This window comes from Typopeltis vanoorti, chromosome 18 (assembly GCF_054136105.1).
Source record: "Typopeltis vanoorti isolate ZY-2024b chromosome 18, IOZ_Tvanoo_1.0, whole genome shotgun sequence".
NCBI classification, from domain to species: Eukaryota; Metazoa; Arthropoda; class Arachnida; order Uropygi; family Thelyphonidae; genus Typopeltis; species Typopeltis vanoorti.
The window spans coordinates 66,212,750-66,231,184 of NC_143566.1; the positions used below are offsets into that span (position 1 = coordinate 66,212,750).

The 18,435-nt window shown below is 33.8% G+C and overlaps 1 protein-coding gene across 3 annotated transcripts in view; it reads right to left on the bottom strand.

Moving 5' to 3' along the window:
• LOC150096729 (uncharacterized) overlaps positions 1 to 18,435 on the bottom strand; it is a 357,894-nt gene that overhangs the window by 11,218 nt on the left and 328,241 nt on the right. For all 3 annotated transcript variants that reach the window (XM_090408396.1, XM_090408397.1, XM_090408395.1), the window contains exon 17: positions 8,640 to 8,807. In XM_090408396.1, the coding sequence (XP_090264522.1) occupies positions 8,640 to 8,807 (168 nt within the window). The remainder of the gene's footprint in view (positions 1 to 8,639; positions 8,808 to 18,435) is intronic.

An 18,435-nucleotide genomic window follows, 5' to 3' on the forward strand; every position in this document is an offset into this window, starting at 1 on the left:
CTTAAGAGGTACATTGGTGTATAAAGATTCTATATCAAAACTAACCATAAGATCTGTAGGTTGTAATGAGACATCTTTTAATTTTTCTAAGAAATCTGAGGAGTTTTTTAAAAAAGAACTTGAGTTGCCAATGTAAGATTTCAGTAATTTAGCTAGATATTTGGCTATATGGTAAGTAGGGGAATCAATGCAATCTACTATTGGACGAAGAGGATAGTCAATCTTATGGATTTTTGGAAGGCCATAAAATCTAGGAGGTCTTGCAAAATGAGTTTTAAGTCTTTCAATTGTGTCTTTATCCAAACTGATGACTTCATCAAGGAGAGAATTTAATTTCTTTAGTTGTCTGTTGGTTGGATTATAATCAATTTCTTGATATGTGGAGCGATCTCGAAGCAAAAGAGAAAGTTTTCTTCTGTAATTTACTGAGTCCATAACTACTGTTGCTTTTCCCTTGTCAGCTTTAGTGATAACGAGGTGATTATTTTTTCTCAAGGACTGTAAAGATTTCATTTCAGAAGGAGATATGTTAGAAGGAGGAAGTTTAGCCTTAAGTAGAGAAGAAGCGACTTCTAGGCGAAGAGCATTAGCTTTATCGCTGGTTAGATGATTAAGATTCCTTTCAATGTTAACTAGGAAATCTAGATATGGTATTTTATTTGGAACAATAGAAAAATCATGTCCTTTTGAAAGGATGAGGGTTTCGCTTTTAGTCAAAGGACGTCCGGATATATTTACAATCCAATTATCTGGAGTTATGAGTGGCTTGGATTGTTTAGACGAAAGAGCCTCATATTTACGGTTAAGATGTTGACTTAGTTTATTATAAGCACGTTGAGTAGAACGTTTAGCTACATTTAGAACTATGTGAGAAAGATGTGGATCCAAATTTGTGGATATATAGGTGCGTAAATCAGAAGTCTGATGACTGTGAATAGCAAGATCACGTTTAGCAGCTTTAAGTTGATTACGGATTAGAGATAAACTTGTGTTCCAGTAAATATTATGAGCTCCAGGAGATTTTATTGTTTCTTTAATCTTAGCGAAATTGGGAATAATCTTGTTGTCGCGGCACTTTTTTAAGAAATTAATCTTTGCTCGTAACCTACCTTGTATAACTGAAAGTTTTCCTAATTTACCAGTTATTTTGGTAGCATTTTCCCCGTGAAGGATAAGAATTTGTTGTTTTAAGGATACTTGCGACATAAGACTGAATGATATAATCACGTAATCACAAGAAAGATATTTATTTAACCAAATATTTTTTGTTTCTTGTAATACCACCGACGATGGTCTGCTATTTCCAGACCGAAATATTTGGTTAAATAAATATCTTTCTTGTGATTACGTGATTATATCATTCAGTCTTATGTCGCAAGTATCCTTAAAACAACACATTCACTTATCAATGAATCTAAAGAATGATATTAGGTTGTGTATCTACAAAGTAAATAGCTGATATACTAGCCAGAACTTGAATGATAGTATAGTGATAGGTCATTAGCAGCAACTAACATTTCATCATGTTTTGATAAAGAAGACAAAGCAAATTAAACTGGCAATTTAATTTCATTGAAGGCTATAACTGCTGATCTTTGATACAACTGTTGTGATATAAATAAGAAAATGTTGAATTCTTGCAATACCAACAAACAGGGATGAATGCTAGTGCATCGTTTTGATCCTGAGAGCCACTCACTTATGGAATACTGATGCCAAGATTTGTCTGCTGTCATGCTCACTGCTTTCTGGAACACAAATGGGGAAGTGCATTAAGAATTTAAAGCAACTGGAATTGCCATCAACTCTGAGTGTTATAGTGAAACACAAAAAAAATTTAAGCATTCAAAGAATTCGCCCTTTTATGATGTGCACTAACTTCTCCAGGATCTCACTCAAGCATATGACTACAAATATTATTTAATGTCTTAGGCCACCTACTAAAATCTACACTTGACATCAACCTTTCTCCCAAGCTGAGAGGATACCACTTTGTGAGAAATCAAAGTCAATATATTGTTCCATCAATAAGACATGTGGTTCTATCATGATGGACTAACTGAACATTAATCGAAATGTACAGACAACAATGATCATTTTGAATGAATTTTTCTCAACCTCTTTTCAAGTATGCTTGCATAAATCTTACTTGAAACACTTAGTAGAGAAATTCTCACATTCAGCTTTTCTCTTTTTTATAGATGGGATCTATGAGATCTCTACTCCAATCATCTGAAATTCAGCCTTCTAACCAGACTCTGAATTATGATGTGTAGCCACTGCAAAACTTTTATACTTCCACATTTCAGTATTTCTGTTTGAATATCATCTATTCCAGCTGCATTTCGGGCTTTCAGCTTCTTCTACTTCAATACTTGAGGTAGAAAGAGCTTGCATTTCTCCTGAATAATTTCTACTACTATTCAGTCATTGGATTTAACAGTCTTTCAAAGTAATTACTCCAAATATCTAAAATATCCTTAATTTCAGTTTTCATGTCACCTTTATCATCTGATTCCTTTGACATACTTTTGTCCATTTCTAAGTTTTCTCAATGGCCTCTAGAACATAGTCACCTTCGTGATATTTATCTTCTGCATTCTTATCAGTCTTCCCATGCCACGTCCTCTTAGATTTTTCTCTGTATTCTTTCAGGGCATCTCCTGACTTATTTGTCAGCAGATACATACTGAAGGCTAGGAGCCTTGAGTATGCTTTCTTCTTTTCCAGGATAGCTTTTTGGATTTCTTGTGGCTTGCATTATGTGATGGTGAAGAATGGACATTAGGTCAAACACCCCAGTTGTTTTCCACCTTTCTTAAAAGTGATGTGGATGTCTCCTCCCAGTTATCTGGCTTTGACCCTTAAGCAATCGACTTATATGTATATCATACACTTTATTTACACACACACACACACACACACACAGAGGCTGTTCAATAAGTTATAAGACTATATTTATACAGAAAACAGATTACCTTTAATCGTCATCATTTACATGATCTTTTTCGAAGTAACTACTGTGAGACGCGATGCATTTGTCCCAACGCTGCGTCCACTTCTTAAACACATATGAAAGTCCGTTTTTTGAGAGTTCTTTCAAAACTGCCTCTGCAGCTTTTACACATGCTTTGTTGCTTTCGAAATGGCGGCCTCTTAGTGGTTTCTTGAGCTGAGGAAACAGGCAGAAATCGCACGGTGCGAGATCAGGACTGTATAGAGGGTGTGGTAGGGTATCTATGTTGTTCTTCTGCAAAACGTCCACTACACAACCAGAAATATGTGGCTTTGCATTAACGTGGTGCAAAAAGAAGCCATTCTTCAGGATTGGACGCTTCCTTTTGACATGCTGTACCATTGTCTGTAAAACATAGTATGAGCCGTTTACAGTATTCCCGGGTTCTACAGCGTGTTGGTAAACAATGCCTTCGTAGTCAAAAAACATTATGGTCATAACTTTACCAGCCGATTTTACATTTTTTGCTTTCTTGGGGGTAGGTGAAGACGGATGCTTCCATTCACTGTTTTGTTGTTTCATTGTAGGGTCATAGTGATGCAACCAAGCTTCATCTGCTGTAATGATACATTTTAAGAAGTTGTCGCCTTCTTGTTCCAGTCTTTCTTTCCATTCTGTGCACACATCCACTCGATGCTGCATTTCCTCCAGTGTCAAGAGTTTGGAATCCAACGGGCACAAACACGTTTCAGTCCCAAATGTTCAGCCATGATTGAGTGAACACTTCCCACAGAAATATTCAGGACAACATGCAGCTGGCATACTGTAATTCTGCGATCCTCCTTGATGATAATCGCTGCTGTGTTGTTCATTGTCTCTGTGATGGACGTTGAAGGTCTTCCCTCACGTTCAAGATCTTCCACATTTTGCCTTTCTTCTTTCGCTGGCATAAAACTTTTAAAGTTTTATGCCAGCGAAAAACACTTGCCCTCGACATTGCTTCATCGTGGAAAGCTTTGCGTATCATGTTAAAAGTGTCCGATGCCGATTTTTGCAAACGCACACAAAATTTAATCACATAACGCTGTTCCAAAGACACTTCCATTTTGGCGACTGGTCGTGGATCATAGGCACGCCAAAACAAGCTTGCGTTTAGTCACGTGACACTCTGGCACATCAGCCCATATACGCCATCTATCAACCTCTTTTGTTAATACAGACAGCAACATTTCTTTATTCCACAAAAATTAATATTGTAATGAGTGGTTTTGCAACAGTAAAATTAGTCTTATTACTTATTGAATAGCCCTCATATATGTACAGTGGTAGCTTGCTAATCCAAACTAATAAAAATCGTGCTCATTCGGATTAGCGAATTTCCCCCAGAGACAACAATAACTAGCGTTTAAGACAAAAAATAATCAGATTCTAATTACATGAATTTAATTCTGTAAATAAATTAACTGATAGAAAAAAGCTACTGCACTGTAATGTGAAACAAAAAAATAATACAGTACACAAGTTTATTTTAGTAAAAAAATTTAATTTGTGTGTACCTGTATTGTTGAGGATTCCGATTTAATAAAATTGCATATACTTCAGTACATAACTTAATTTGCGTAAAAAAAATATCACTTTCTTGTACACAAAACAAAAAAAAGTTTCACAAAATAACACAAAAACTTTTTTCTTTCTTTGTAAAAAAGTCGCTGATTTTCTTTTGCTTCTTGGAAGCTAAACTTTTTTTCAAATGCTTCTTCTCGGAGTTGCATTATCAACAAAATTTTGTGGAATTTTTTTTTCTTCGATTTCTTCGTCATCATCTAATTCATTCTGTAGCGTCATATTTACAATTTCAGCATCTGATTTGATTTTGAATTAACTTTCAGTTCTACTTGATGAGGCCAGGGATTTGGGAGTGTTGGTGGATAGGGAATTGAAGTTTAGGGGGCACATTGCAAAAGTGACTAAAACAGCTCACCAAATCACTTGGCTTCTGAAAAATACTTTAACATGCAGAGACAAACAAGTTGTTGTTCCTCTGTATCGAGCCTTGATAAGACCTCATCTGGACTACTGTGCCCAGTTATGGGGACCAGGGTTTCTTCATAATGGGGAGGAAGTGGAGAGGATCCAGAGACGAGTGACCAAGATGATAGCAGGTCTGAGGAATGAACCTTATGAGAATAGGTTGAAGATTTGTGGGTTGCAAAAATTGGTCGATAGGCGAAGGAGGGGTGATATGATTGAGACATTCAAATTACTGAAGGGTTTCTATAAGATTGATCCAGAAGATATTTTTGAAAATATGACTGGTGGTGGGAGGACTAGGTGCCATGAATGGAAGCTGGGCAAGAGCGTGGTTGACAATGGTGTTAGAGCTAGGTATTTTACTTGGAGAGTAGTGAATGAGTGGAATAAGCTTCCAGAGTCTGTTGTGGATGCTATGACCGTGAATGAGTTTAAGGCAAGGTATGATAGATACTGTGTGAATGTCGAATAGTTGTTCTTGACATGATGTTAGGGCCTCGCTCGATGAGTCTGCCGACTCCTTGGAGTTGCCCGGAACAATAATAATAATAATAATACTTGTAATCCATTCCATAAAATCTGTTTGTGAAATTTCAACATCTTTATTTATAATTTTAACCAAATTATGCACGTTTTGAATTTCCTCTTTTTGTGTATATTTGTGATTCATGCCGACAATACAGTGTGTACTGTACAGTATAAAAAAAGCAAACATGAACACACAATAAATCAAAATAGGCCTCCAGTATAACCGTGCAATCGACAGTATGAAAAAAATACTGTACTTGTAATAATAATAAAATAAATAATATTAGTTAAAATTATAATTATTAAATAGATATAATAATACGTAATAAATAAAACTTTTTTCTTTCAAACCGCAGTTCGGATTACTGGAGGGTTCGGACTACCAAGATATCACTATATATATATATATATGATCATAGGCTTTTACTCTGTTGTTGTGATACATTTTAAAACATAGATTTAATGAGAATAATACAACTAGTTTCGGCTTATAACAGCCTTCCTCATGTATTCATAAAGGAAAAGAATAGTAATAAACATTGAAGTATCTAAAAAACTGGAAATTACAGGTAAAAATTGCCCACATAATTGATACATAAAAAAACGTATTTTTTCAAGTTGTTCTAACAGGCTCACGTGAATGCCAATATTGAATAACTGCAGCATGGCTATCTAGGATGTTATAACTCAAATTGTTGTTTAAGTGGACAGGGTTCAGCAGGATTTCCCTTGATTCTACAATTTTTCTCTCAAACTCATCATCACAGCGAAAAATATTTTCTGATCTATCCCAGCAAACGGAGTGGCTTTGTTGATCATCATTAGGATTATTTTAAAAAAGAAAATGACTGGATAACGCAGTTGCATGAGATCTTTTGTAAGAGATGTTTCTCTTATACTCTTCTATATGTTGTTCAATAGATTTGTAGGTTTGTCCATAATAAGGAATATTGCAATCGCACCATAATTTATATACACCTGGATATTTTAAGTTGTGATGAGTAGGCTTTGGATGGCTGATTATGTTGTTTGTTTATACAAATTCTCTCTCTCTCACACACACACACACACACATATAGAGAACAGATTTTAGGAAGTGTGGTGAAGAACGTCCTGATATTGTATTTTTTAAGGACTTTAGCTAATTTTTTAGAGACTGTGCTGATGTATGGAATAGAGATGCTACCTTTAAAATTAATAGTTTCTCTTATGCACTGTCTAGGAGGATCCAGAAGAAATTTCTTAATCATTTTTTCAGAGTATCCATTTTGTTTAAAGATAAGAGTGAGGCGATTTATTTCTTTTTGTAGTTCATCTGGTTCATTCAAGAGAGAGCGTGCTTTGTGTCCTAAGGTAGAAATAGTTCTAAGTTTTTGTGGTGGAAAATGATGAGAAAGATTATGCAGATATCTATTGGTATGAGTAGGTTTTCTGTATATAGAGATTTTTAATCTTTCAGAGCATCGTGTAAGCATGACATCCAGGAAAGGTAAGGAGTTATTATTTTCTAGATCAGCAGTAAATTTTATATTAGGATGTTGGATGTTTAGATGATGAAGAAAATATGTGAGAGATGTGTGCCCGTGATTCCAAATAATGAAGTAATCTGAAGTAACCAGAATGAATGCAATGTTTTAATAAAGCAAACATTATTATTTTAAATAATAATAATGTTTGTAACAGTAACATGTTTGTTAAACATTGCATTAATTCTGGTTACTTCAGATATCAGGACTCCATTTACCAACAAAAACAAGGCCTGGCAATGGGCAATCCTTTGTCCCCAGTTCTAGCTAACATCTTCCTTGAAGATTTTGAAATGAAAGCCATATCTTCCTTCTCATCTAAACCAAAAGTTTGCAAATGATATGTTGATGATATATTCATTATTTGGAATCACGGGCACACATCTCTCACTGATTTTCTTCATCATCTAAACATCCAACATCCTAATATAAAATTTACTGCTGATCTAGAAAATAATAACTCCTTACCTTTCCTGGATGTCATGCTTACACGATGCTCTGAAAGATTAAAAATCTCTATATACAGAAAACCTACTCATACCAATAGATATCTGCATAATCTTTCTCATCATTTTCCACCACAAAAACTTGGAACTATTTCTACCTTAGGACACAGAGCACGCTCTCTCTTGAATGAACCAGATGAACTACAAAAAGAAATAAATCACCTCACTCTTATCTTTAAACAAAATGGATACTCTGAAAAAATGATTAAGAAATTTCTTCTGGATCCTCCTAGCTAGTGTACAACAGACACTATTAATTTTAAAGGTAGCATCTCCATTCCATACATCAGCACAATCTCTAAAAAATTAGCTAAAGTCCTTAAAAAAATACAATATCAGGACGTTCTTCACCACACTTCCTAAAATCCGTTCTCTATGTGTGTGTGTGTGTGTGAGAGAGAGAATTTGTATAAACAAACAACATAATCAGCCATCCAAAGCCTACTCATCACAACCTAAAATATCCAGGTGTATATAAATTATGGTGCGATTGCAATATCCCTTATTATGGACAAACCTACAAATCTATTGAACAACATATAGAAGAGCATAAGAGAAACATCTCTTACAAAAGATCTCATGCAACTGCGTTGTCCAGTCATGTTCTTTTTTCAAATAATCCTAATGATGATCAACAAAGCCACTCCGTTTGCTGGGATAGATCAGAAAATATTTTTCGCTGTGATGATCAGTTTGAGAGAAATCCTGCTGAACCCTGTCCACTTAAACAACAATTTGAGTTATAACATCCCAGATAGCCATTCTGCAGTTATTTAATATTGGCGTTCACGTGAGCCTGCATGCACACTTGCAATAAACAATGGCACGCCTTTAGAACAGCTTGAAAAAATACGTTTTTTTTTGTATCAATTATGTGTGGTAATTTCTACCTGTAATTTCTAGTTTTTTAGAAACTTCAATGTTTATTACTATTCTTTTCCTTTATGAATACTTGAGGAAGGTTGTTATAAGCCGAAGTCATTAAATCTATTTTTTAAAGTCATTAAATCTATGTTTTAAAAAAAAAAAATATATATATATATATATATATATATATATTTTTTTTTTTTTTAATTTTTTTTTTTAAATCACCTCTTCTGTTGATGTATTGCTGTAATGTGAGCCTCCAGACTCATGCCTATCTTTTACTTCTCTGTCTTCCAAATAGTACAAAAAACCGTGTTTGGTTTCAGTGTTTATGCTAGAATCATGTTCATTGCGAACAAGCCCTTTGTCAAATTTTTCATATTTTAGTGGTTCCTATAAAAGAAAAAATAAAATAAAAATTGCTCAATTTGCGCATGGCACATATCAAGAAGACTAAATATCAAACTAATGCAGCATATGAGTAAAATCAGTTTTAACATCTGCAAAGTAATATCCAAAAATTGATCATTCAAAATTAATTCGACAAGATTCATAACTTATTTTAATGAATTTACAACACCAAACAAAACCGTAAATTATAATTATAAGAGAATGTATATTAACTGGCTTACATTTCCCTGGATTCCAAACTAGCATCCTCAGAGCAAAATGTGTTACAGTTTTCATGAGACAACGAGCAAGTGAAACAGTTCAAATTGTAACAGATAAAAGTCCTTTGGCAAACTCTAATATTGTATAAGAGAAGTATTTACAGTTTTGTAGGAGTTAATCTTAAGGTGATAGTCTCCCAAATTTTTAGCAGATTAATGCAGCCATACTTGTTAAGGTTAGAATGCTTCATAACTATTGCTGATTTTCAAAATAGTCTTTCTGACCTGTAACAACTTCTATATAACACAACAGTTTTCTTCTGTCTAATTCTGTGTGAAGTGGGGGATGGGAAGGGGGAAATGTCCAAAGTGTGACTTGCCATAATAATGGACATAAGAAATACATATCATTATTTTTATGTTCTCCAAGATGTTAACAGATCTTTTTGTCTGTAGGCTAAATCACAGGAACTTCATACATTTGAGAACATGCTAGACCAGGGGTCTCCAAACTACGGCCCACGATATGATTTTATCCAGCCTGCCAATTGGACTAATTTTTCAATAAGAATCCACACACACAAAAAAACAGGGTGTTGATAGATTTCAAATGCATTAATTAAAATTGTGTTCAAAATATATTCCCAAATAGCAAAAAATTAACCGTAATCCAAGTTATGGTCTTTCTGACTGTAAAAGGTCGGTTAAAATGGACTAACGAAGAAAAAAAATTTAAAAGAATTCAAAATGAAATAAAAAAGTTACACCCAAATAAACTTTTTTATCAACAAAAAAATACATAATGAAATAAAAACAAAATTTCCCGATCTGTATTCATTGACAAAAAACTCATTATAATGAAACTTATTATAATTTGTGATAAAAATATGAGAATTTGCTGATAGTGTTTGTTGTCATTAATATATGATAATTTAATCTCACATACTCTGTAATCAGTTTTTATCTGCTTTCAATAAAACTCGTATATCTAGTTCTAGAGTTTTTTTAATACAGCCTGCTGAACAGTGCTGAAGTACCCAATGTGGCCTTCACAGCAAAAAATTTGGAGACCATTGTGCTAGACAATGGAGTTTGTCCTTAGAAGAGTGGATCAAAGTTACTAATTTGACATGTGCTTTGAACATGGTGTGGAGATAATATTTTATTAGCACTTGGGCTATCTTTTCAGATACATATGGAATAGGAATAGTGGTATTTTGTTCTGTGTTTGGGAAGGGAAAAGAAGCAACCAAGGGCCATGTAACATTTTATCTATTTTGTAGTAGTTGTGTAGCTGTTGGCCAAGAAATGAGAGTTACATCATTAGAACAAATAGTCCTGGTTCTGTGGGTAAGTGTTTCCATACTTGTTTCAATAATGAAACACCATCAGTACACATATTATATGTGTACATGTATTTTTAATATATGTATAATACTCGTAATATATTTTATTAGTGTAGAACTTTTGCCTAAGTATCATAGGCAACTTCAGTACAAAAACACATAATAGCAAATGAACATTAACAAACGATTCTAAAAATTGCCACCTAAGTAGCTAATTTAAGATAACTAAAAAAAAAAAGGGTCAGTAAATTTCCTGACTTACTATTAAAAAAAAAAAAAGGAAGATCTGTTTTTATTCGACTAGAAGAACACAAGTTCTATGTTCAATACCTTTAGCCTCAACAGTCTGGACTTGCAAAGCATGCCATCAACACTAGACAGTTCATTGGAACAAGACAAGATTTCTTCATAAAAGAAAGTCTGTTCCTCCTTGAACAGCTTTATAAAGAGACATGTGAAACTTTACTTCACTCTCCTAACTTAAACAGATCCAATGGTCTACTACATATGTCTATCCCCTTTGTGGGTGATAAGAAAGATTAGCTGATTTAAAAAAGTTTTAACTTTATTTTGTCTCGGGGAACCCTGTAATCCCTAGAGAACACGTCCCCTGGGTGGCGGATAGGGAAGCCCACCATGTATGCATGTGTGTGTATATATGGTGGGGTGGTCCCCACCATATATACACAATATACTGAATAAGGACTCGTGGACCAACAGGACCAGTCATTTTGATTGTAAGGGAAGTGGCACTCTCATGGTCCCTTAGCTGTATCTATCCTCTTCTTCTACTCTGAGGAAGATCCACTCACTTTAATCTATCCCATAAGGTCATATCAGCCAACACTTCTTATTTTATGACCCTTATGCTATTAGAGTACTGGAGGGTCATGGGGTCTTTCCATTTCTGACCTTATAACTATGTCCCCTCTATAAACCTTTACTATACTTCTACTCTATTCTACTATAATCTACTCTTCCCCCTTCAACATACCCTATTCCTCCTATGGGTTTAAATTTGGAAGAAGGCTAGTTCAGAAGACTTAATGTAGCAGCCCTACCACTGAACTATCCATCGTCAGGCTAGTCACCTGACATGGAGAACATAATTTTACTTTTAAGCTGACAGAAAAAGGTAATCGGAATGAATCTATGGAAAACGAACCTGGAATGGAAAAGGTAAAACGAAAATGGAAATGACAAAATACAATACATATAGCAAACTGGAATGTAAGAGGAATAGCATATAAAGAAATAGAATTAGACCAAATATTAAATGAAATAAATTTCAAAATAGCAGTAATCACTGAAACAAAAAAGAAATTAAAAGGAACCATGAGAACCAAACATTTTAATGTGATATATAGTGGAGTTGACAGAGACCAAAGAGCACAAGCAGGAGTCATGATTTGGATTCATAACTCCCTTTCAAAATAGTTAAAACATTATAAATTATGGAATGAAAGAATAATAGAAACTAGAATAAAAATAGACAGAGATTGTTTAACAATAATTGGTTTATATGCCCCAGAAGAAGGAAGAGAACAGGATAATATTGAATTTTATAATAAGCTACAAAATATTTATAATAAAATAAATAAATATTATTATGTAATTTTAGCAGGAGACTTAAATGCAAGAATTGGAAACACGAAAATTAATAATAATAATATAGGAATATATGGAGAACATATTCTAAAAAGGAATGGTAAAAAATTGATTGACTTTGTAGTTTATAATAACCTAAAAATAATGAATTCTTTCTATAAACATAAAGACATACATAAATATACTTGGGCATAAGAGGATGGAAATCAATATTAGATTATTTTATCTAAAATAAAAAGACAAACTTTTCGTGAGATGTCAGAGTTCACAGAGGATATGAAATAAGTAGTGACCACTTCCTCGTTAAAATAAAATTAAGATTACCACCTAAAGGCTACAAGTAACAAGAACAGAAAAAAAATTTAAAACATTTGTTTATAAAACTAAACTATTAAATGACACAAATATACAATGGCTATATGAACAAAGAATTAACCAATATCTAGATAAAATAAAACAAAATGAAGAAATAGAAATAGAATGACTTAATATAAAAATGATATATTGATATATTTGCTGCTGCATTTACCTAAATGCAGCAGCAAATGAAAGCTTAGGAAAGACCAAAAAATTCAATGAAAGGAAAAAAAAACTGAAGATATGGGATGATAAAATCAGAGAAACAATCATAATGAAAAATGAAGCCTATCATAAATGGTTAAACAGTAAAAGATTAGAAGATGAAATAGAATATAAAAGAGTCATAGCTAAATGAGAAGTCAGAAAAAGACAGAGAATCATGGAACAAATTTGTTTCTAATCTAGAACACGATTTATATAAAATAAGACCCAATGTATATAAGATTTTGAAACACTTAAATGAAGATACTAAAGAAAACATAAAATTAAACACAGAATTGTGGACAGATAAATATTTTAAAAAAGACAACTGGCAAACATTTAACGAAAATGAAAACGAAATAACTAAAGAAGAATTAGAAATCAGCCTGAAAGAAACAAAAATGGAAAACCACCTGGAGATAAGCTAGGTTCAGAACTATATAAATATGCAGGAACAAGATTCAAAGAAAGACTCCTATTATTTTTAAATAAAATCTATCCAATTGGTAACCCCCCAATAGAATGGAAAAAGGCAACTGTGATTCCCATCTTTAAAAAAGTTAGTAGAGATGACCCTAAAAACTATCCAATATCAGGTATACTATATTTCTGTTACAAAATATATAGCAGAATTTTAAATAGCAAACTAATGAAATACTCCGAAAACTTTATTTCAGAAGTACAGAATGGATTTAGAAAAGGACGATCATAATTTGCCAGCCTTTTGCCTAAAATTAATGTTAGAGAAAAGAGAATACAATTTAGAAACACATATTGCATTTATTGACTTTGAAAAAGCATTTGACAAAGTTAAAAGAAGCATTTTATTTAACATTTTAAAAGAAAGGCAAATAATAAAAAATAATATCCTAAAAGCTATCATATACGAGAGAGATAAACTAAGGGGTCCGACAAGATGTCCCCTCTCAGCAACTATTTTTAATATCTACCTAAATGAAATAATAAAATGGAATAAAAATTTACATCAAGGTATTAAACTTTCTCTACTGTGAACTTAAACATTCTCCTTTTTGCCGACGACCAAATAATAATTACAAATTCTGAAGATAACTTACAGAAAACTATTCTAGATCTAAATGAGATAGCCAAAAATCATGGTATGATAATATCAACAGAAAAATCAAAAAACATGGCCTTTAAAGCACAAGATCCAGTAAGAACTAAAATAGTAATAAATAACAAGATCTTAGAACAGGTGAATTCACTTAGCTACATAGGATGTATGATCTCATATGAAAATGAAAAAGATATAAACCTAAAAATTGCAAAATATTTAAAAATAACAGGTGTAATTAACTCTATAGTTAAACCAAACCTAGTTCAAAAACAAACCAGGCTAAAAGTATACAATACATTAGTCCTACCAGCCTTATTGTATGGAAATGAAATCTGGATAATAAAACAAAAAGACAAACAAAGATTAATAACAGTAAAAATGAAGTTTATGAGAAAAAGCAAAGTATACTCTATTTGATCACAAAAGAAATTATGAAAGAATTAAACCAAGAATCAGTAATAGAAAAAATTAAAAAATATAAACATAAATGGATGGAACATGTTCAAAGAATGGAAATAGAAAGATTACCAAAAGAAGCTGTAAAGTATAAGCCATTAGGAAAAAGAAAACCAGGGTGTCCTCTTAAAAGATTCAATGATGACTTCTAAGGCCAGAACAGGCCATGCTAGGCCTAAATCCTTGATATGCATGATTATGATGATATATATATATATATATATATATATATATTTTTTTTTTTTTTTTAAAAACATAGATTTAATGACTAAAAACCGAGATAAACTTATAAAGATTTTAATAAGAATAATACGACTAGTTTCAGCTTATAACAGCCTTCCTCAGGTATTCTTAAAGGACAAGAATAGTAATAAACATTGAAGTATCAAAACAAACTGGAAATGTATTTTTTCAAGTTGTTCTAACAGGCGTGCCATTGTTTATTGCACGTGTGCATGCAGGCTCACGTGAACGCCAATATTGAATAACTGCAGCATGGCTATCCAGGATGTTATAACTCAAATTGTTGTTTAAGTGGACAGGGTTCAGCAGGATTTCCCTTGATTCTACAATTTTCCTCTCAAACTCATCATCACAGCGAAAGATATTTTCTGATTTATCCCAGCAAACAGAGTGGCTTTGTTTGAGTTATAACATCCCAGATAGCCATGCTGCAGTTATTCAATATTGGCGTTCACGTGAGCCTGCACGCACACTTGCAATAAACAATGGCACGCCTGTTAGAACAACTTGAAAAAATACATTTCCAGTTTGTTTTGATAGTTCAATGTTTATTACTATTCTTGCCCTTTAAGAATACCTGAGGAAGGCTGTTATAAGCTGAAACTAGTCGTATTATTCTTATTAAAATCTTTATAAGTTATCTCGGTTTTTAGTCATTAAATCTATGTTTTTAAAATGTATCACAACAACTGAGTAAAAGCCGATTATCTCACACACACACAAACACACACACAGGTATAGTTCGCCCACCGATTAGAGATCCTTCGACATTTCTCGCATCTTAGAAAAAGGAGAACCCATTCCGATAATAGGGTAATCAGTCCGTATTGTGCGATGAGTTGTTTATTATTACCGGTCGGAAAATTAACTTCTCTTTTATGATTATTGTAGTTAGCTATGTTGCTTGTATAACAGTTGGAAAATTTTACCTATAAAGCACATGATTTTGTGTGTTGGCGACCAATTCGGACGTCCTTCATTTCTTTCTCCCCTTCAGCATGGATCGACTATTCTTGGAAAGATGCGAAGCAGGGACCTACAAACATTGGGCGAACTATATCCTTTGATTAACGCAATTAATCAATCCCTCCATTATATCGTTGCTTTCTCTATATTTTACTGATTTATATCTTCCTATTCTATTTTTCAATCGCTAATTTACTTCTTCAGATATCAGGCCTAATATACTTACATCTAGGATTGTTTCCTTTTCAGATACTGGCAAATTTATATTATGCTGCACCAGCCAGTATCCTATAGCAGAAAAGATCCTTACTCAGGGAGACAATACTAGTTTCTGAGGCGTTCTTACAGTAATTTACTTTAACATGGCCATATAGATTCAGACTGCAGTCATGACCTAAATCTATAATTATATACACTTTCTAATTCCTTCCCGCCAAAAGAGGTTCTATTTTTATAAGTGGTATTATGGAATCGTAATCAGGCATAACTCAGGTTTAGGTAAACATGACATGTTTATTGGAATATCAAAACAAAATACACCAAAAAAAATTCATACATTCAATTTGACTCAATACTAAATAAGGAAACTCGAATTAAGAGATTAACATACTCTAAATTAAATCAAAGGTTAAAAAACATCGTAAAACACAGTAATTGAAAATTGGAATATATTGCAAATGATGTGATGTTAAGCTAAAACTCCCTTCTGCAAGCTATTCATAAGATAATATGAATAAACATTCTAATGTTACTCAGTTACTAAAAATCCAAATCCTAATCTCGTTAAGTTAACTCAATCACATATAATACAAAAGATCTCTTCTAAACAATTCTTCTTATTCTCAAAAGAGGTTAACTATCTAATTAGAGTCTGTCCATAAAGTTCTTTAGAATAATGAACTTTATGGACAGAATTTGCATTCACATATAATCTTCTCTCTTCTAAGGAATTCTAAACACAAAAAGTAATTTTACTTTACCGAACTTTTTCCCTCATCTTTCAGCACCATGTGTACGTCTGGTTACCTCTCGTCTATTAGCTGTCCTTATGCCAGCGTAGGGGTTACACTATCTTCATAATTTCTGTCGAACACGGACTCGAACCTTTGCGTCTCAGGAAACATCTCTATTCCTTTCGATGGGACTTTTCAGCGATGGCTCGATTCTGCTAGGACTGGAAATTTTACCTTCAGCTCTGCGTAGAATCCTACTCCATTCTCAGGAAAGCTCGCTGTCCGACATCTTAACACAGCTGCTTCATTCCCCCCTTATGCAAACTACCTGCTAACTTAATAGAAGATAGTGAGTTATGCAGGAACAATGTTTATCCTTCTGCTTTAAGATGCACAGTAGTTTTTTTTAATTTTTTTTTTATTTATTAATCATTCCGAACCACAAACCAGAAAGAACGAAAAGACAAGCAAGAGCTGTGATATGCCGCTCGTCCCCTTATATTCTTCGTTCAAGCGCCCTCTTTTTTTCTCAGTCCCCTTTGCACATGACTTATCCTTTCTCCCCTTGGGTTCATCCTTTGCTCTCCCCTTTGCTGTTATACTTTCGTATTCATGGGATTCGCGTCGACGTACTTTCTGCGTAAGCTACTGCCGCCGGCGTTATGCTGGACACGTGCAGCTGTATACCTTCTAAGAATTATTACTTTAATCTCTGTCTGGCGACTCACAATCACTCTATTCAGCTAAAGTGAGGCTTAAATTAATATTAACAAATTCCTATTTTAAAACATTCTCTAATTCGATCTTAGAATAGTCACAATAGATTAAATACATGGAACATGAAATTAATGCAATTTTATACATATGTGAAGAAGTTTCACTTTAATTTCAGCTGATGTGCAGGTATTTCTCTTTGTCTGTGTAGTTTAGTATGTTAGATTCTGAATGAATGATTTCTTTGCAAGATTCCTTCATTCAGGATCTAACACCTCGATGTTACCACATATATCAAAATCACACTAATCAAATATAATAATCAATGGTAAAAATTACAATTCGTCCATGATTGATTACAGTATTAATAATTCATTTTATATGGTACTCTTTTACGAAAGATAAAAAATGAATGCAAAATAAATATTTAATAAATACTTGTACCTACATTAGATACCACATTTTTTTTTAATCAAAAAAACTTACCAAGAGTCGTTTGAACAGTTTTAGTTTTTTCCTCATCATCTCATCTTCCTTTTCCCTCTTTTACCTTGCAGTGTCGAGGGTTTAGTAATCGTTCACAGGTTAAGGTGGTCAAGCCCTACTCCCCGGTGTATCCTATGTCTATAGTGTTGAGTTCCCAAGGCTGATTTTGCCTGCTTTACGGGATGAAAAGCCCCTACTGTCCATGCCCAAGACTGGCTAACTTGGCTATGGCTGATGAAGATCCTTAAGCTCCTCATGTCACCGATGGGAAATCGAACCTAGGACACTCCTTCCACAGGCATATGGTTGTGAAGCGCACAGCCACTAGGCTAACCGCGCAGACTTAGTTTTTTTTCTTATCAGCATAAATTCTATGATAACAAGCAAAATGACTCTCTAGACCTCAGTAAACAAGCATTCTTCGATTAACATCTGGATCCGTATCCATTACTTGCTTCTTAAGCGATTCTAAAATGCTAAATATTCCATCTTTGTCTTCATATGCACGTTGTTGTTCAATTTCAAGAAGATCGTTGTCACTGAAATCTTTTGAATTTGAATCCAATAATTCTTTAACATCCTCTGCATTGTCCGTGTTGTTAGCCTAGTGGCTTTGCACTTCGCAACCATATGCCTGGGGAAGGAATGTCTTAGGTTCGATTCCTGTTGACGACGTGAGGAGCTTAAGGATCTTCCTCAGCCATAGCCAAGTTAGATAGTCTTGGGTGTGGACAGTAGGGTTTTTCCGTCAGTTTATCTGGAGTTTTTCATCCCGCAAAGCAGGCAAACTGGCCCCGTGAACACACTTTGACAGACATGGGATACCACCAGGAATAAGGAGCGACCAATCTATTCTGTGGTATTATCAGTTACAGAAGCTTATGCAGTAAAATGTGTAGGTCTGCGCAAAAGCGTAACATACGATGACATCTGCATCAACACCATCAAAACCAAGGGGTCTTCACCAATTGAAACGATTTCTTCAACCACATTCTTCAC